The sequence below is a fragment of the Pleurodeles waltl genome, chromosome 1_1, assembly GCF_031143425.1.
Source record: "Pleurodeles waltl isolate 20211129_DDA chromosome 1_1, aPleWal1.hap1.20221129, whole genome shotgun sequence".
In the NCBI taxonomy this organism is placed as follows: domain Eukaryota; kingdom Metazoa; phylum Chordata; class Amphibia; order Caudata; family Salamandridae; genus Pleurodeles; species Pleurodeles waltl.
In genome coordinates, this window is record NC_090436.1 from 712,336,823 (window position 1) to 712,357,304 (window position 20,482).

Below are 20,482 nucleotides of genomic sequence, written 5' to 3' on the forward strand. Positions count from 1 at the left end.
TCACTCTAAATGCTTTTAATGAAATACTTCCAATATACAATAATTTGCTTGTGCACAAACAACATCCAATCACCCGAGAGTTTATGTAGAGGGTTAAGTGTCACTTCAATATTGCAATATTTACAGACCTGTTGATTGGCGCAGGCAAGCGATTCTTAGCTGACACGACCCGCTCTCATTCTCTCCTTGACAGCTGGCTCATATATGACTTTGTAATGAGCATCTCATGGTAGTGCTGTTCTTATGGCTTCGGTTCTGACAGTGATGTTCCCATGTATAACTGGCATCAGATCCAGCAGTAACATACTGGTGGAAAACAGCCACTGAAATGGGTAGTTAAGCCCCTATGCATTGCGGCCACCAGTTATCATTAATGCCCTTAAGTAATGTTGCTTCTTGCCCTACCAGCCATGCTATATGCATTATTCAGCACGGCTCCAAATACAATGCTTCAATGCATTATCAGTATTGGCAGTGGTATTACCAATCTGTTGAGTCACATCCTGAGGAGTATTGCCCCGGTATTGAAAGTAACGTCATCTGCCTATTGCAATTAGTCGCAATAATAACGTCATATGCATTATCACTTCCACCTCTGGCAGTGATACGCTGCAGTTCTGGTAGACTGTTCTGACAGTGATAACATATGCATTATTATTATTTCCTGTACTGGCAGTGATGGCCTATGCAATGTTACCTCCAGTTCTACCAGTGGATACCTATGCATTACTGCCCCCATTCGGGGAGTGGTGACCTACCTCTACCTACACCATCCTCTAGGTACTTCTACCTCTACCTACACCTACCTCTACCTACACATACCTACACCTATCTCTACCTACACCTACCTCTTCCTCTACCTACACCTACCTCTACATACACCTACCTCTACCTACAACTACCTCTGCCTACACCTACCTTTACCTACACCTACTTCTACCTACTCCTACACCAATCTCTACCTACACCTACTTCTACCCCACCTCTACCTACACATACATCTGCCTACACCTACCTACATCTACCTCTCTCTCTTGCTCTCTCTCTCTCTCTCTCTCAGCATAACACAGAGCTGGTTCTCTATCTTCTTCCTTCTTTGCATCATGCCGAAAGATTTCGCCATTGTTTCCTCAGTCTATCTAACTGGAACACAAATATCAAAAAAATGTTATCACATTTGATGGATCATTAACGGTTTATCAAATTGAAAACAAACATTATTACAACATTTTTATAATATTTTACAATCCAGTTATATAGCAAGAAAACAACAAAGGCGAAACCTATTGACTTTGCCAATGCTTGTTTTAGCCATGTTGTTGTTGTACAGCAGCATGACTGCTTTGTTTCATGGTTGAACGTACAAAACAAACAAAAGCGCTATGATGCGGCCAGCATTGACCAAGTCATATCATTTTTTTTTTTTACCTTCAGCCTTGCTGCACAGCAGGGGCACTGCTGAACAACATGGCTACAAATTAAATTGACAAAGCCAATAGATCTTGCATAGCCGAGATCTTTTTGCCTTGCCAATGCGTCTTTAAGGAACGACCTAATTCAAAGTGCACGTATAACAGCTGGCCCTTGATGGGAGGTCCGACCATTATTTTGCACAAAAATGTAAATGAGATATAATTACTGTGACAAGATTATGGCTGGGGCGCGCAAGTACAGAATTACAGTGCAAGGTGATCACATATCAGATCCGACCTATTATTTATAATTAGAGGTCTCAGTTCAACAACAGGGAGAAGCAGGCGGGCAAGCACAACAGGGAGGGGGCCAGGAGAAGCACTCTAGCAACAGAGAGCAAACACCGAGTGCATAGGGAAGATAAGTACATAAGGAGGATACGTGGCCTAAGGGTCAGATCTGCTGTCTTTGGAACGGTGAGCCAAGTTCAAGATCCTCACACTGGGTCAACATCCTGTGACTCTTGAGAAATCACTTAATCTCCTGGTGCCCGCAAAAAAATAATTTAAAAAAAAATTAATCTGACTTTATGTAATGTAATCTAGTGCTCATGATAAGCACTCAAATGCCCCCTGGCTAAATTTGCGTCGCACAACATGAATGAGAGGAGCGTAGCAGGGGAACAGAGAAGCAATAATGCAGAAAGTGGTGTTGGCCTGCAAACACATGCTGGTGGAGTGCTAGAAGTAAAGAAAAAAGAAAAATGTACCTTGAGCATGAGTAGCAGAAGACCACTGATAAAGTAGTTAATCAGTGATCCATAGAAGGGACAGGACAGATTGTGAAACCTCCATGCACTGACCAATAAGGAGCAAGAAAATCAGAGTGAAGATGAAGCTAAACAATGGTAAGTAATGGGAGGGTTCGAAGCCGTTTTGAGCTTTTTTTTGGCAATAAAAGATATCAAAAGTGACAGAGCATGCACTGTGTCTGCGAGGCCTAAAACGAGAAAGGTGAAAATAGCAAGGATCAATACTGTCAGGGCTGTTTTGCTGCTTTCCTATTTTTTTGTTGTTTTCCTTCGAGAGTATCAAACATAAGAATACTTTTTTTTTAAACAAAAAAGCATTACTGCAGATAACTCCACGTCTGATGTTATTATGGTCTGGTGGCAGACTGGATGCAGGTGACTTTCTCCAGTAATAACAGTTGCCCAGACCTGCTGTGCACAGATGAAGGTCATACCTTCTGGGCAGGCACATTAGGTGCATTCTCTAAGCCCTGCATCAAGAGCCCGCTGGGAATAGCTACAGGCTGTGTACAGCTGGCTCAGACAGCAGGCAACAAGGCCCCAAAAAAAAAAAATGACCGCCGGATTTCGTCCCCGCCGGAAGTGCGAGGATCCGACGCTTCACACTGATGCCACCTCACCTCCATAGCTCAGCAGCAAGGACCCAACGCCTTGCACCAATGCCTCCCTTCTTCGCTCCATAGCACCGGAACCGACTCCACACCGGATCCAGCGACACCTCGATCTCCGACACCGTGCACCGGCTTGTTTCCTCATTTTCACACGGTACTGTACCTGGGGGTCCGTGGAAATCCATGACTGTTGCCATTTGTGGCCGATTGTTGGGAACGACTCCGTCACGACACCGTGATATCACCAATTTGAAGCATTTGTGTTTCTAAACCCTATATTGAAGTTTAATCTTTAAAAATTCATAACTTTGCTTGTGTATGTTGGATTTTTGTTATTTTGGTCTTGTTTTACTCAGATAAACCTTGGCTATTGTCCTAAACTGGTGTTGAGTGTTTTTCTGTGTTACTATGTGTGCTGGTACAAATATTTACACATTGCTTCTGGGATAAGCCTGACTGCTTGTGCCAAGCCACCAAGGGGGTGAGCAGGGGATATCCTAGGTGTGTATCTCCCATACCCTGACTAGAGTGAGAGCCCCTGCTTGGACAGAGTGCAAACTGACTGCCTACCAGAGACCCGCTTTGAACTTCAGTTGCTACACTTGGCTCTTATTTCTCTTTTTTGCATTATCCTCTAATTTGAAACTCTGGTATTATGTGTAATATCTGTGGTTTTGGAACTATTCAGGTATTTGTTTGAAAAGCGGAGCTACTGTTAAAATGATTTTTTTTCTTTTTTGTGACTTTATTATTTATTATTTATTTGAAAGTGGATCATTTCACAATATAGATGATGACACCACCATACAGAATGTAATTCCTTCTCCTTTCTTATTGTCTTTTCCTGGTATCCAGTGCTTCACTTGTCAGAATAGGTAAAGGTTTTTTATCATTATGCTAGGATGTGTGGCACTTTATTAAGTGGGGAACGGAAAAACCCTCTTCTGATGTTTTGTTTGGGTTCCGAAGGTCAGAAGGTATTTGAACATTTACTAGCTCTTTCTGATGAATATACTACAGGATTGAATGAGTTTGAATTTTGCACGTAGATGTTAGATATTCACTATCTTGTAAAAATTAGCATGGTCTTAAGGTGTGATCATTTTGGAGAACAAATGGAAAGATCTGATTAATCTATGGTGGAATATATAATTCTTTGTGTAAATTACTTCCAGCATGTAATTGTGGTCCTTTGTGGGAGTAATGACTTTGAGATCAATTTATGTTGGGTTCTGTGATTAAAGAAGCTACAACAACATTGTGGCAGAGAGATAGCCCTCATTAAAAAAAGTTTTAACCATTGCCAAAACGTGTCAACATTCAATGGCATGTGTGCAAACTATTAAAAAGGGGAATGTGCTGTGCTGTGCGAGAGAGGTGATGGTGACAGAGTTTGTGTAGTGAGAACGAAAACGGATAAGAAAGAAGAATCTAAAGACGTAAAAACTAAACTAACTGTTCCCAATATAGCATTGCTTATCATTTAGTTGATTGTAAGGATTGTCCAGGTTGGAAAGCTGAGGGCAAAAAATGTGGGAAAAATTGCTTTTTTATGAATAGTCATAGATATTCAGGGTCAGATTTATGAAACTGTGGCACAGTGCAGTGTAGCAAGTCAATTTGCTGCACTGCACAGTGTCTTTTGGAAAGTTCAGCAATGCGCTGTATTTAGGGAATACAGCACATTCCTGTCTTTTCTTCCTGTGGTGGTGAACTGTGGGTTGTCAGGCACCAACAAAGTCACCCTTGCACCATAGTGCAAAAGTGCCTGCATTGCATGCAGGATTCTTTTTGTGAAGGAAGGGGCAACTTCTGGGATGCTTTTTTCTCTTTCTCTTTGTGCTGCACTCTACAGCACAGAGAGAAAGAGGAAAAACCCTCCCAGGGGAAGGAATAAAGATATTTCTCCTTGTTGCGCCTCACCTTGGGAGGCGTAAGGTTTTGGCACATCCTCAGGTTTAACAGGTTAAGTAAATCTGGCTATGTGTCATAATCCATGGGTGTTGCATGAGAACACCCACCACAACACCCATAGAACTCCTCCCTTGTGCAGAGTAAGACAACGCAGCAATATGTGCTGCCTTCCTTACTCCATATCTATGAAGCCATTCAAATTCACACAAAGTGGCTTTGAATGGCCTTATACATATGGTTGCAAGGAATGCGCTGCCACTGCGTCAAAAAAAGTGACACAAAGGGGGTGCAAGGGGCTCATAAATGTGCCCCATAACTGGTAAAGGGAAAGTGAGAGAAATAATCTATACCTCTGAGAAGCAGCATAATTAAATTCTGTTAAAGTACGGGTGAATGAAGAAGAAGATTCTTTTGGTGAAGTGCTTTTTGAAGATGCCCCTGTTAAAATGTTATTTGACTCTGGGGCTGAGATTACCTTAATACTGAAAGTTTTCCATGATGTTAACTTGAAAGGCAAGGTGAAATTGTACAAACTTGACGTAAGGCCAAAAGGGTATAGATGTGAACCCATTAAGTTATTAGGTTAGTTTAACAGTCGTATTGACTTTCGTGAAAGGCTTGCTGTTGGGAAAGTATATGTCTCAGAGAAAAGAGATTCTCTCATAAGCTGGATCCATAAGAGAGATGTAATGGTATGTCTGGATCCCAATGAATCTACAACTGTGAGATTGAAAGTGTGAATATTTTACAAGATTATTCTTCAGTTTTTCTGAGTGATTTCAAGGATAGTTTGGGATGCTAGAAAAATTCCCTTTACTTGATCAAGATCAGACCAAGTTCTGTACCTAAAGTGTGTAAAGTCAGGAATGTTGTGCTAAAAGTAAAGGATGACATAGTACAAGAATTGGAGAAACTGAAGCATGATGGAATATTTGGCTTAGTTATGGCAAGAAAAGCGAGTGGTAAGGTGAGACGTTGCATTGCTGTTAGGGAGCTCAACAAATGGGTAATTGTGGGCCATTATCCTCTTCCTATTATAACTGAAATGCTGAGTTCCTTAGGTAATTCAAAGTAATTTTCCTCTCTGGAGTTGACATCTGTGTACCACCAGATTAAGCTTCCCCCTTTGTCACAAGAGTTAAGAACTGTTATTACTGTGAATATGTGACAGTGCGTTCTGGAGTAATTTCAGCTGCATCTGTTTTCCAAAGGGCAATGGATGATGTACTAAAGGCTATACCTTGGATAAGGATTTTTTCATGATGATGTTTTAGTATTCAGCAGTAATCCACAAGAACATAGGGGGTTATTCTAACTTTGGAGGAGTGTTAATCCGTCCCAAAAGTGATGGTAAAGTGACGGATATACCACCAGCCGTATTATGAGTTCCATAGGATATAATGGGACTCGTAATACGGCTGGTGGTAAATCCGTCACTTTTCCGTCACTTTTGGGACGGATTAACACCTCCTCCAAAGTTAGAATAACCCCCATAATGTACATTTACAGGAGGTCTTTGGTAGCTTGGAAGTTAGTGGTCTGAGTCTCAAGTTTCAGAAATGTATGTTTAATGTGTCAAGCGTTAAATCATATATCTACAGATGGGATTCAACCCAAACACAATTTAGTAAATATCATAAATGATATGTCACGTCCTTCTAACAAAGAGGACCTAATGAAGGTTCTTGGCATTGCAGTACACTGGAGCAAATTTGTTCCCATCTTTGAAAAGAAGTGTACGAATATAAGAGCCTTATTCAAGAAGGGTAAGGAGTTTTTTTGGTGTCCTCAGTGTGATAGTTAGGGTGTGAGATTGAAATCAGATATAAAGAATGCTCCATGCTTCACTGGTTTTGAACCTGGTTAAGATCCTGTTTTAATGACTGAAGCTAGCGAAAAAGGTCTGGGGGCTGTCTTAATACAGGTAAGAGACAGTCAGGAGAAAGCCATTCTGTTTATTTCTAGAGGTTTGAAGGGTGTGGAAATAAATTATTCTATTATCGAGAAGGAGGCTTTGGCTATATATTGGGCTATGCATAAGCTAAAACATTGTTGTGGGGAAGTGTCTTTGATATTAAGATGGCTCATAAACCCCTTAAAGAGATATCAATGAGCAAAGGTATCAATTCTATTTTTTATAGAATTTGGAAATGGGTAGTAGCTTCAAAGCAGTTTGAATGTAATTTGACATATGTCCTCAGATTAAAGAATGTTTTAGCTGATTTTTTTCGAGCTCATGTTAGCTGGATGATGTGAGTGAACTTGGGGATGTTTTTGATAGAGAATTTTATGGGGAGTAGTTGAAGGTTTGCGAAGTGATGGGTGGTGTCATACAAGAAGATGAGTGGTTGAGTGAACTGGAGTATGATAAAACTTTGCAAGGAAGTAGGCTGGTAGTACTTGCAAGCTTGAGAGTTTGCCTCATTTCAATGGCACGTGAGATCCCTATAGGTATATTGAAAATAAAAGAACATATTAGTACTGAATACTGGTGGCCAGGCATGAACTTGGAAAGGAAGGTGAGAGATTACACTGAATGTTTGAGCAGTGACAAAATATTAAAATGTAGAACACAACTTGTGTGAGTACGCAAGATAGCTTCTGGACCATGGGAAAAAATAACTGTAGACATAGTTGGTCCAAGTTTTGTATCTAGTGTGGATCACTATGGCCCTCATTACAACCCCCGCCAGGGCTGTTTCGTCGGAAGCACCGCCAACAGGCTGGGCTGCTTCCCATGGAATTACGACCGTGGCGGAAGCGCCACGGTCGCACCGCCGGGACCTGCGGTTTCCTGCCACTTTGGTCCCGGCGGTTGTAATCCCCCAGGGCAGCGCAGCTTGCAGCGCTGCCCAGGGGATTATGAGTCCCCCTCCCGCCAGACTTTTCATGGCGGTATGAACCTCCATGAAAAGGCTGGCGGAAAGGGGAGTCGCGGGGCCCATGGGGCCTCTGACATGGGCAGTGCAGGGGCCCCCTTGCCACGGCCCCATGGAGCTTTTCACTGTCTGCATAGCAAACAGTGAAAAGCGCGACGGGTGCAAAAGCACCCGTCGCACCGCCGCAAAACCGCCGGCTCCATTTGGAGCCGGATCCCGTGTTGCGGGCGAGATCCCCGCTGGGCCGGTGGGGATCTCCAAATGGCCAGTGTGGGAGTGCGGCTGCATTGGCGGCCGCGCGGCGGACACAAGTTGTAATGAGGGTGTATGTGTTGTGTTGTATAGATATGTATTCTAAGTGGCCAGAAACCAAAATAGTAAGTTCCATAAAGACATACAAACATGAGCTGTTATTGCTTTTTTGAATGAGAAATTTGACCAGGGGGTTTATCCTTCTGCTTTTTTAACAGTTAATTGCAGGCAACTCACTTCTAGAGAGATGGAAACTTTCTTGAGGTCTGAGTATAACTAGCTTTGAACTGTATAAAGGGAGAAAGCCCAACTCTAAGATGTGTCCCAGTTGGATAAATAGAAGAAGGGAATGTGTGGATCCTGTGGCAGGAAAGAGTGAATGGATGGATAGGGAGGAAAAGAAAATTTCGAAGAGAAAAAGTGAATTTGAAGACTGAAAGTAATTGAAAGTGATCAAAGTGAAGATAAGTGATTGGATGAAGATAAAACTTCTGACTTTAAATTCAGGCTTCTCTAAGTTTAGTAAATCTGGCAAATCTGTGAATGTGATTGCCTTGTTCAAAAATGCTGTGAGGACCAAGGACTACAGATTTTGGAATTCAAAGAGAGTAGTGAAATGTGATTTGCTTTGCATGGATCCAGTGGTTTCTAAAGAAGCAAATCAGTGTCCCAATTTGTTGAAGAGTCATCAAACCTTAAGAATGGAAGCTGTGAGGTGCTACCCCATGGACACAATTAAGAGGGATCTCTAGAAAGAGTGCAAAACCTATTTTTTTAATAGAATTTGTAGTGTAAATTTCTTCTTGCTTCTGTGCTTGTTAGCATTTCATGCCTTCTTAGAATGTAATATCCTGTACCCTGTCCTGATTCAGATTGTGGGGAGTGGAAAAGTAGATTGAAGTAGCAGTTGGAAGGTGAATGCTGACTGGGGTTGTTTCATACAGCTTCAATAAATATAGGTGAATTATACCTGCATGATCTTTAGGGGGTTACTTTGTTACAGGAAACAGGCTGCATTAAAATAAAGTATGCATTATTAAAAAGCAATCGTAGGCATGGTGGTCTGCTGACCCCAGCAGGCAACTATCCCTATGATGGCTCCAATTCCTAGTCAATCAGTCTATCAATCAATCAGGATTTATGAAGCGCGGCTAATCACCCAATAGGGTATCCAAGCACTTGCAGGTCCAGGAGGCTTATTTTGATCAGCCAGGTCTTGAGGGCCCTTTGGAATTCCGGAAGTAAGGTGATAGTGCAGAGGTGTGTGGGGAGGCTGTTCCAGGTTTTTGCTGCAGCGTGAGAGGAGTGTCTTCCACTTCTGCATCAGTAGATGCGGGGAGTTTGGGCAAGTGAAAGGGAGGCAGAGCGTAGTCTTCTTGACGGCTTGTGGAAGTTCAGGTGGTGGCTAATGTACATGGACCTTGGTTGTGTGGAACCTTGTGTGTGTGGGTCAGGAGCTTGAATTGGCTTCTCTTCTGTAAGGAGAGCCAGTGGAGCTGCCTGAGGTGGGATGTGATGTGGGTTTGTCGGGGAAGGCCGAGGATGAGTCTGGCAGCGTCATTCTGTATGGCCTGAAGTCTCTGTAGGAGGTGTGCGGTGATTCATCCATAGTCCAGTCGGCTGGTGATGAGGGCGTCTCATGTGTAGAGGTAGCCACTTGAATATCTTACATAGCATGCGTAAAGTGAGAAAGCAGGCAGAGGAGACAGGGTTAATCTGTGATTTCATGGTGAGCGTGTTGTCAATGATGATTCTGAGGTTTCTGGCATGGTCGGAGGGAGTGGGTGCGGGTCCTAGGTCTGATGACCACCAGGAGTCATTCTCTGTGTGTCAACATCAGGGCAATGCACGCTCTACGGCGACTAAAACCCAGCCTTTATGCAAGAGCATAATTCATGCATAGTGTTTATATGCAGTATGTTAACCTTTTGCATTGCAGACTTTAACCTTGAAAAACACTATTAATGATGTTTGCAATAACTGTTCTTTTGCAAGGTATTGCTGCAGACTTACTGAGTATGTTAGGATGTGGTCCCTTTCTAGGACCTTCCAGAAGCTTTCTCTACAGCATGACTGGGTGTGGTTGTGGGCAGGGCCGGACTCTATATAAGGGAGCCAGCCCAGCTCCACGTGCTCACTATTCACAGGTCTCGGGGCAGAGCAGCAGCAACTTCCTGAGCTCCTGTTCCAGAGGCCTACTTTGACCTTCCAGGCTTTGCCCTTCATTGTATTGGTGATCCTTGAACAGGGTGGTAAGACGGAGGTCGGGCTGGGCCCTCGACCCTGTTTTCAAAGGCATTCAAATTTTTAGGCCTAGTTTTCATGTTGAAAGATTTTCCTTGTGCGTGTGAATGTGCTTGTGTTTTCTGGCATTTACATGTTGGTATTCGAATCGGCAAGACGCGCAATTCATTCTTGGCATTTGGCTTTTGAGATTCGGGTCGGCAACAGTGTGCGTGACCATTTCTTGACATTTGCATATTGGCTTTCGAATTGGCAAGACGAGCGATTCATTCCTGGCATTAAACTCTTGTTATCCAGTGTGCGCTACCATTTCTTGGCATTTGCATTGTGGCATTCGAATCGGCAAGACGTGCAATTCATTCCTGGCATTAAACTCTTGTTATTCACTGTGCGCTACCATTTCTTGGCATTTGCATGGTGGCATTCGAATCGGCAAGTCGCGCGATTCATTCCAGGCATTAAACTCTCGTTATTCAGTGTGCGCTACCATTTCTTGGCATTTGCATGGTGGCATTCGAATCGGCAAGACGCGCAATTCATTCCTTGTATTTAACTCTTGATACTCATTGTGTGCGACCATTTCTTGGCATTTGCATGGTGGCATTCGAATCGCAAGACGCGCGATTCATTCCCGCATTTAAACCTTGATGTTTAGATTGCTTACAGATTGCGCGATCATTTCATGGCATTTGCATATTCCTGTTGGAATCGGCAGTGTGCGCGAATTATTCCCACATTTAAACCTTGATGTTCAGATCGCTTACAGCGTGCACGATCATTTCATGGCATTTGCATATTCTTGTTGGGATTGTTAGTGTGCGCAATTCATTCCCGCATTTAAACCTTGGTGTTTAGATCGCTTACAGAGTGCGCAATCATTTCATGGCATTTGCATATACTTGTTGGAATCTGCAGTGTGCGCTATTTATTTCCCACATTTAAACCTAGGTGTTCAGATCGCTTACAGTGTGGGCGATCGTTTCATGGTAATTAAAACTTTGATGTGTAGTGTTTCCTGAATTGCACACAATTATCCTGGGCTTTTGAATTTTCTGCATAGGTGTTAAATTCAAGATGTTACATTCTATGTGCATATTAAGTCCTTAGTACAATTCCTATTGTTCTCCAGGGAATGTTTCAGATTACCTTTTGTCTTCATGTAAAGATGCAATGTTTGTTCTGAAACATTATTCTAGAAGGTTCTTATATTCCTAGACAGTATGTGAAAATTCATGAAAAGTTCATATGAAACATTGTATTAACCATTCTTGATTCCTTTCCAGGTATCCAGACTTCTTGAGGTCTAGTTATAGTCCTTTCTTAAGTTATCCATGGTTCCAGTATGACAACGTTTAGAATCATAGTCTAGTGAAAATCAATGTGATAATATCTTGATATTGTGTTGTTTAACCTTTTGCTTCCCTCAGGTCTCCTTCCCAGCTGTTCCCTTCCTAATCCCCTTTTCCCCCACTTGGACCCTCTCAGGCTCTGTGATATTTCTATCAGAGTTTTGGAGCAGTCTAGTGGTGGACATATTGGGAGTGTACGCAGGCCCCGAGGATCTGGTCTCCCTGACAGAAGTGAGCCCACAAATTAATTATCCTCCTGGTTTGTGTGCGTTCTCAGCATGGCCACACTCGATGAGCTAGTCAAGGTTATCACGCAGCTCCAAGCAGAGGTAGTGTCATCAAAGGATATAGCAGCCAGCTTAGCTGAGAGAGTGAGTCAGTTGCAGGAAAGGGTAGAAAAGAAGGAACAAAGTCCTTTGGGTGTGTCTTGGCCTGGTCCTTCTTCTCAAGCTTCTGGAGGTAATCCTCCTACGAACATTTCCCTCAACGTTCCTTCAGCCATTCCCCTAGCTCCTCCAGAACATTTCTCAGGCGATCCCCTGAAAGCGCAATCTTTCCTGGTTCAAGTGGAATTACATTTTACCTGCCGACCACACAATTTCCCTGATGCCCAATCCAGGGTTGCCTTCTTGAAATCATACCTGACTGGGGACGCAGCCACCTGGGCAATTTCTCTTGTGCGTAAAGACAGTCCCGTGCTTTACAACTGGAGAAATTTTGTTCGTGAGTTTGAACGAGTGTTTGATCGTAGAACTGTGACATTGTCGGCAGATCGTGAACTATTAGACTTGCGACAAGGTAACCAGGTTCTAGTGTCTTACTTAGCTAACTTTAATATGCTGGTAGCCAAGACATCCTGGCCTGAAGAAAAGCAAGTGCCCTTGTTTTACAAAGGATTCAAGGATGAGTTAAAGGACATCCTTGCTCAAACAGACCCGCAGCCTACAGATTGTCGAGATCTAATAAACCTTGTTTTGAGACTGGATCATCGTCTAGCAGAACGAAGGGGAACACGCACAAAGACTGAGAAATATTCCTGGCGTGTTCACAATAATAGAGAATCGATTACCCAGAAAGAGAGAACTCCTGAACCTATGGAAATCGGAAGAATCAGGAGGCCTTTGACCAAAGACGAAAAGGATCTACATAGAAAGAATGGACAATGTCTTTATTGCGGGCACAAGGGTAATTTCGCCAAAGAGTGTCCAATCAAACCAAAGAGCAAACAAGGTCCTGTCCAGAAACTTGCAGCCAATGCACAAGTCGAGCCGGAAAACTAAATCACCCAAGATGTAAAGAAGGGTTGCTCTTGGGTGTCACCGTGGACCCTTCACAGTCTAGACATCTCAAGCTGGGCATAAAAGTTCAAGTAAAGAAAAATAACTATTTCAAGAAGGCCCTCGTAGATTCTGGGGCTACCGGGAACTTTGTTGATGCCCAATTGGTGCGCGTGTGGTGGTAGATAGTCTCACGAAATATGGACATTTCATTGCCTGTAAGAAATTGCCCACCTCCAGTGAACTGGCAACCATCTTACTGAATAGAGTAGTCCGTTATCACGGGCTGTCGAAAATGATTCTCTCCGATCGAGGGTCGCAATTTGCCTCCAATTTCTGGAAAACGTGATGCAAAACGCTTCAAGTCACGTCCACACTATCTACTAGCCATCATCCACAATCAAATGTTCAAACTGAGAGACAGAATCAGACATTGAAGCAATATCTGTGTGCTTACGCTGAGAAAGCACTTCATTCCTGGACATCAATGCTCTGGTTAGCTGAGTTAGCCTACAATAACTCATTTCACACCTCCACTGGTGTTACACCCTTTTTTGGTTTGTTTGGCTACCATCCTGACACTTTGCCCATCACGATTTCTCAAGAAAGCTCTCTTACCCAAGCTGTGTTGGAAACGATTCAACACCTCCACCAAATCCAGAAACTGATTCAACAGCATTTAGAAAAAGCTAAACAAAAATACAAAAAGCACTACGACAAGAAATATTGTGAAGGACCTCAGTACCAACCAGGTGATAAAGTGTGGCTTTCTACAAGACATATAGAATTTTAAAAAAGCACGTTTAATCCCAAATTCATAGGTCCTTACACTGTCCTCCAGCAAATTAATCCAGTGACCTATAAACTGCAGTTGCCCCAGTCACTGCGTATTCATCCAGTGTTCCATACTTCCATCCTGAAAAAAGGAGTCCAGAAGGTACACTCACAACCAGCTCCAGTTCTAGTACAGGGGGAAGTGGAATACGAAGTCAAACAGGTGTTGGATTCCAAACTTTGAGGTCGTAACCTGTGGTATCTGATCTCTTGGAAAGGTTACGGTACTGAAAGTAACTCATGGGTTTCCGCATCTGATGTTCATGATCCATGACTAGTGAGACGTTTTCATCGTCTTAACCCAGGCAAACCAGGCCCTAGAGCACGCTTGGGAGAGGGGACTACTGTCAACATCAGGGCAGTGCGTGCTCTACGGGCGACTAGAATGCAAACACCCAGCCTTTATGCAAGAGCATAATTCATGCATTGTGTTTATATGCAGTATGTTAACCTTTTGCATTGCAGACTTTAACCTTGAAAAACACTATTAATGATGTTTGCTTGTGAATGTGATCGTGGTTTCTGGCATTTACATGTTGGTATTCGAATCGGCAAGACGCGCAATTCATTCTTGGCATTTGACTTTTGAGATTCGGGTCAGCAACAGTGTGCGCAACCATTTCTTGACATTTGCATATCGGCTTTCGAATCGGCAAGACGCGCGATTCATTCCTGGCATTAAACTCTTGTTATTCAGTGTGTGCTGCCATTTATTGGCATTTGCATGGTGGCATTTGAAACGACAAGATGCGCAATTCATTCCTGGCATTAAACTCTTGTTATTCAGTGTGCGCTACCATTTCTTGGCATTTGCATGGTGGCATTTGAATCGGCAAGACGCGCAATTCATTCCTGGCATTAAACTCTTGATACTCATTGTGTGCGACCATTTCTTGGCATTTGCATGGTGGCATTCGAATCGGCAAGACGCGCAATTCATTCCCGCATTTAAACCTTGATGTTTAGATCGCTTACAGAGTGCGCAATCATTTCATGGCATTTGCATATTCCTGTTGAAATCGGCAGTGTGCGCGATTCATTCCTGCATTTAAACATTGATGTTGAGATCGCTTGCAGAGTGCGCAATCATTTCATGGCATTTGCATATTCCTGTTGGAATCGGCAGTGTGCGCGATTCATTCCCGCATTTAAACCTTGCTGTTCAGATCGCTTACAGAGTGTGTGATAATTTCAAGGGATTTGCATATACTTGTTGGAATCGGCAGTGTGTGCGATTCATTTCCTGCATTTAAACCTAGGTGTTCAGATCGCATACAGTGAGCGCGATCATTTCATGGCAATTAAAACTTTGATGTGTAGTGTTTCCTGAAGTGCACACAATTATCTAGGGCTTTTGAATTTTCTGCTAAGGTGTTAAATTTAAGATGTTACATTCTATATACATATTAAGGGGGTCATTCTGACCCTGGCGGTCACCGACCGCCAGGGCCAACGACCGCGGAAGCACTGCCAACAGGCTGGCGGTGCTTCCTGGGCCATTCTGACCGCTGCGGTAAAGCCGCGGTCAGAAAAGGGGAACCGGCGGTTTCCCGCCGGTTTACCCCTGGCCCAGGGAATCCTCCATGGCGGCGTTGCTTGCAGCGCCGCCATGGGGATTCCGACCCCCTTCCCGCCATCCAAACCGCCAGGAACAGGATGGCGGAAACGGGTGTCGTGGGGCCCCTGGGGGCCCCTGCACTGCCCATGCAATGATTTTCAGTGTCTGCTTTGCAGACACTGAAAATTGCGACGGGTGCCACTGCACCCGTCGCACCCCAGCAACTCCGCCGGCTCCATTCGGAGCCGGCTTCATCATTGCTGGGTCTTTCCCGCTGGGCCAGCGGGCCGCCTTTTGGCGGTCGCCCACCGGCCCAGCGGGAAAGCCAGAATGACCGCCGCGGTCTTTTGACTGCGGTGCGGTCATTCGGCGGTTCCCGCCAGGCGGGCGGCTACCGCCGCCCGCCGCGGTTGGAATGACCGCCTAAGTCCTTAGTACAATTCCTATTGTTTTGAAGGGAATGTTTTAGATTACCTTTTGTCTTCATGTAAAGATGCAATGTTTGTTCTGAAACATTATTCTAGAAGGTTCTTATATTCCTAGACAGTATGTGACATTTCAGGAAAAGTTCATATGAAACATTGTGTTAACCATTCTTGATTCCTTTCCAGGTACCCAGACTTCTTGAGGTCTAGTTATAGTCCTTTCTTAAGTTATCCATGGTTCCAGTATGACAACGCTTAGAATCATAGTCCAGTGAAAATCAATGTGATAATATCTTGATATTGTGTTGTTTAACCTTTTGCTTCCTACAGGTCTCCTTCCCAGCTGTTCCCTTCCGATTCCCCTTTTTCCCCACTTGGACCCTCTCAGGCTGTGTGATATTTCTATCAAAGTTTTGGAGCTGTCCCTGAGGATCTGGTCTCCCTGACACTGTGTTGATGCTGTTGCCAAAGAGCAGGACTTCCGTCTTATCTGTGTTCAGCTGTGGGCAGCTGTTCTTCATTCAATCAGCGATGCTTGTCATGCACTTTTGGAAGTTGGTTCTGGTGGTGGGGGGTTGTCGGTGAGTGAGAGGATAAGGTGGGTGTCGTTTGCGTAGGAAATTATGTTGAGACTGTGGTATCTGACGATGTTGGCCAGTGGGGTAATATATGCAATGAAGAGGGTGGGGCTGAGCCCTTTGGGACACCGCAGGTGATCTCCTTGGGTTGGAGATGAAAGGTGGGAGGTAGATCTTCTGGGTTCTTCTGGTGAGGAAGGAGGTGATCCATCTGTGCGCATCCCCTTGAATGCCAATGTGCCAATGTGGTGGAGTCTTTCGATCAGAATGTGGTGGGCTACGGTGTTGAAGACTGTCAAGAGGTCCAGGAGGAGCTGCTGTTGGTCTTTGGTTGAGGAGGGTTCGGATGTCGTTGGTGGCTACGATCAGGGCAGTTTTGGTGCTGTGATTATTGTGGAAGCCGGATTGGGAGGTATTGAGTAGTTGGTTCTGCTCCAAGTATGTAATGAGTTGCTTGTTGATGATCTTTTCCAGTACCTTCGCTGTGAATGGCAGAAGGGAGATTGACTGGTAGTTTTTGGATTCGCTGGGGTCCGCGGAGGGATTTTTGAGTAGTGGTGTGACTTTGGTGTGTTTCTAGGCATTGTGAAATGTTGCGGTGTTGATAGAGGTGTTGAACTGGGTGGTGAGTTCCTGGCCGATCCTTTGGTTTCCAAGGTTGAAAATGTGGTGCGTGCATGGGTCTGTGGGAACTCCTGAGTGGATGGATTTTATGGTGGAGGTGTTGTCCTGGTTGGAGAGGGTGTTCAAGGTGGTCTGTATGTGGTTTGTGTGAATTATGGTGGTGGCGTATCTGTTGAGGAAGTCCGTAGGTGGGCATTGGGGATTGAAGTTTCTGTATAGTGTTGTAATCTTGTTGTGGAAGAAGTTGGCAAGGTTGTCACACAGCTTCTGTGAGGGTGTGATGCTGTTTTGTCTGGCAGCCGGGTTGGAGAATTCCTTAACAATGTTGAAAAGTTTCTTGGGGTTGTTGGCACTGGTTATGATGTGTGTTGCAAGGGCGGTCTTATTTGTTGCCCTCAGCAGGCAGTGGTACAAGTTAAGGGAGGTCTTGAAGACTGCTCTGTCAAAGGTGTCCTCGCTGGTGCGCCATCTCCTCTCTAGCTGTCTGCTGTCTTGTTTCACTGTTATGAGTTCTTTGGTGTACCAGCCGGCCTTTTTGGATGATTTTCACTGGATGTTGCTATTCATGGGGACAATCCTGTTGGTGATCCAGGCGTTGAAGTTGTTCACTCCCTGTTCGAGGTTGGTGGTGGTAGCTGGGTTGGAGGTGTTGAAGGCGTCCACCCAGGTGGTCTCTTATATTTAGTTCCACCTCGTGGGGGGGCGCTGGTCATGTTGGGGGTGAAGGTGTTGGAGCTGTAGATGCTTAAGGGGATGATGGAGTGACTGGTCCATGTGAGTTCTGTAACATGGCTGTATCTGACGCAGTTTCTGGAGGTAAAAATGGGGTCCAGTGTGTGTCCTGTGGTGTGTGTAGGGTTGTGGATGATCTGGGTCAATCAGAGTCTGTTCATACTGTCGAGGAGGTGTGCAGTGTTGTTTTTTTTGGGGCCGTCCATGAGGAAATTTAGGTCGCCGAGGAAGATGTAGTCCTTGGAGTCTAAAACTAGGTGCACCATAAAGTCTGCAATGGTGTTGCAGTAGCTGGAGCGTGGGTCTGGGGGTCAGTTTGTGAGGGTGCTTCTGATTGTTGTTTTGTCGTCCATGTGGGGCTTGAAGTTGAGATGTTCCTTAGGGGTGCTGGTGCTGGTAATGGTGGTGGTGCACTGTATGTTCCCTTTGAGGATGATGGCTGTTTTTCCTCCTGGCTTGTTGGTGTGGTCTTGGTGTGTGATTTTATATCCGTCAGGGATCACTGGAACAATGTCTGGGGTGTATGTGGGGGTTGAGCCAGGTCTTGGTGAGGAAGACAATGTTGGGTGCGAGGGTAGCAATGAGGTCCCATAATTCGGTGGAATGCTTACATAGTGAACGTGTGTTGAGAAGGGCGCATATGAGATGGTGTTTTTGTTAAGGTGGTGCCTGAGTTGTGTGCGGGGTGTGGTTGGTTGGTGGGCTGGTGTGTGCGCTGTGGCAGGTGAAATGGAAGTGGGTGTAGGTAAAGAGTCCTATTGTGGAGTGTGGGTCAGCAGGGTGCTAGTGTTTGTTATGGCATCCGGGGTGGAGAGTGTAGAGCTCAGCGATGGTGTATCTTTGGGGGATGGGTGAGACAGGGGTAATGGAGCTGGGCACAGTCCAGGCGTGGGCGGCTTGTCTTTAATGTGCCTTTGGCACACAAGCAGCGTGCCCAATGCACAGACGTGCTGAAGCCTGCATTAAGTAGGTCCTGTGGTGGGCGGACCTTCTGTTGGCGGGAAGAACGGTGAGTGGGAAAACCTGGTCAGGAAAACCCCAGCGGGAAAACCCAGACAGTTGAGGTATCACTAGATCAGTCTGGAAGCCACAGGCAAGTGGCAGGCTAGGTGTCCAGGTTGATTTGCAACCCACTAGGAATCATTAATTTAAAAATAAAATGTTCATACATTAAAAATAATGATTACCAAAAAGCGATTCGGAAAAGAAAATGTGATTTGGAAATCGCTATTCTAAATGTTTGTACACCTGGCCGTACATGTCCCCTTAGGGAATCCACAGAAAAGAATAGCTTCTGCCGTTCAACTCTTATGCAATAGCTATTGTTACAAATGTAACATTCTGGTCTAACAATCTTGTAAAGCTCCCATCAACTACTTGCCCTTGCACAGAATATACAAAGAAGTAAGGTAGAAGTATTTACACTCACATATAATAAACATAATTTCATACAATAAAGTTGTAAGGCTGCAGTATTATTGTACTATTGGGATTATATACAGAAACAATGTTGTAGCTTCAAAGTAGCAAACACATTTGTAGTAAGGTATCATTTGAAGGTGTGGTGATGTAATGTTTGATTCTACTGAAGAAGGTGTGTGAGATATCATAGATGAAAGCAGCACAAATTTGAAGTATGTCAACTAACTAACCTAAAGGTGATATGTACTAAAAAATCATGAAATGCAGTGCAGCACAGCAACCAAAGTTTGTGCACTGCATTGCGTGAGAGGAAGAGAGCAGGAAAGAGCCATATCTGCTAAAATGGCACTGTCTTGCTCCTTCCCTAGTGCTGGTGCACAATCAGGCTGCCTAGCATCACACATACACCTTTATACTTTAGTGCATAAGTGTCTGAGTCAGTTTAGGAAACATTTTGTACTAGAAGGGTGCCCTTCCAGTACAAAATACTATGCCTAGACACATTTTTGAACTTGTCACACTCTGAAATATGTATACACAAATCCAAAGTTGGAAAGGTTTGGGAAAATAAAAGCATTTCTCAAAGTTAACAGCAATGTCAAGATGAGTGATTTATTGGTGCAAGACCCATGTAGTGTTGTAGGTAGATGCGGCTTTGCTTCAAAACTCACAGGTGGTCCACTTATGGAATAATCCCTTGATGCATTGTAATGCAAAGCACTGGTTTGTGCTACTTTCAGGCACATTTCCAGCAGAAAATATGTTTTGCACTGGGAAGTAAATACAAAGTACACATTCTGCCCTGGATTGCATCATTTTTTATGAATTATGAGATCTGCACCATAACTTTTCAAGTGAAAGTCTGTGGCAAAATGAGAAATTACTTGAGCAATCAGATATGAAATTACCAAATCCCCTATTAACTCCTCCTTTGTTAGTGGACACTCAGGGTCCAACTTGTAATGGGCCCAAATTTACTTGGTCCCAAGAGGTACTGATGCCTCTGGTATTGTTAATTATGTTAGTAAGAAAATACCAGTCCATTTATTGGGCCTCCTTTAATTGTGCCTTGGATGAGTTACTTCAGAGCCAAGCATAAAGTCATTGTTTTTAAACTTAAACTTAGACCACAGATGTGACAAATTAAGAGACCTGAACAAGACATTCACTCAGTTTCCCATGTATCAATTAATTATTATGGTGTGTTGTTTTAGCTGTACAGAAAACACATGAATAAAGGTATGCTGAATAGCCATGAAGGATTCTAAAAATAATGTAAATAAAGATAAAATAAATAGAGAATGAAATATAATCATCAAATGAATACCTGTACAGTTTCCTCCAGTTCTATCCAGTTCATAGCCGTCATCACAGATACAACGAAACATGCCTGGCAAATTTTTGCATGTACCGAATACACAAATATTTTGGAAGGAGCACTCATCAATATCTAGAAGATCATAAAAAATAAAAATGGTTTCAGCTCACTGCTTACACACTCAAACAGTTTGCATTATTTATTCAAAACAGACACATATTCATCATGGATGAATTTACTT

At 43.8% G+C, this 20,482-nt stretch overlaps 1 protein-coding gene across 1 annotated transcript in view; it reads right to left on the reverse strand.

Moving 5' to 3' along the window:
- The window catches only part of FBN2 (fibrillin 2), a 1,006,102-nt gene that overhangs the window by 175,558 nt on the left and 810,062 nt on the right, over positions 1–20,482 (reverse strand). The window contains exon 35 of the mRNA XM_069227289.1: positions 20,251–20,373. Within this exon, the coding sequence (XP_069083390.1) occupies positions 20,251–20,373 (123 nt within the window). The remainder of the gene's footprint in view (positions 1–20,250; positions 20,374–20,482) is intronic.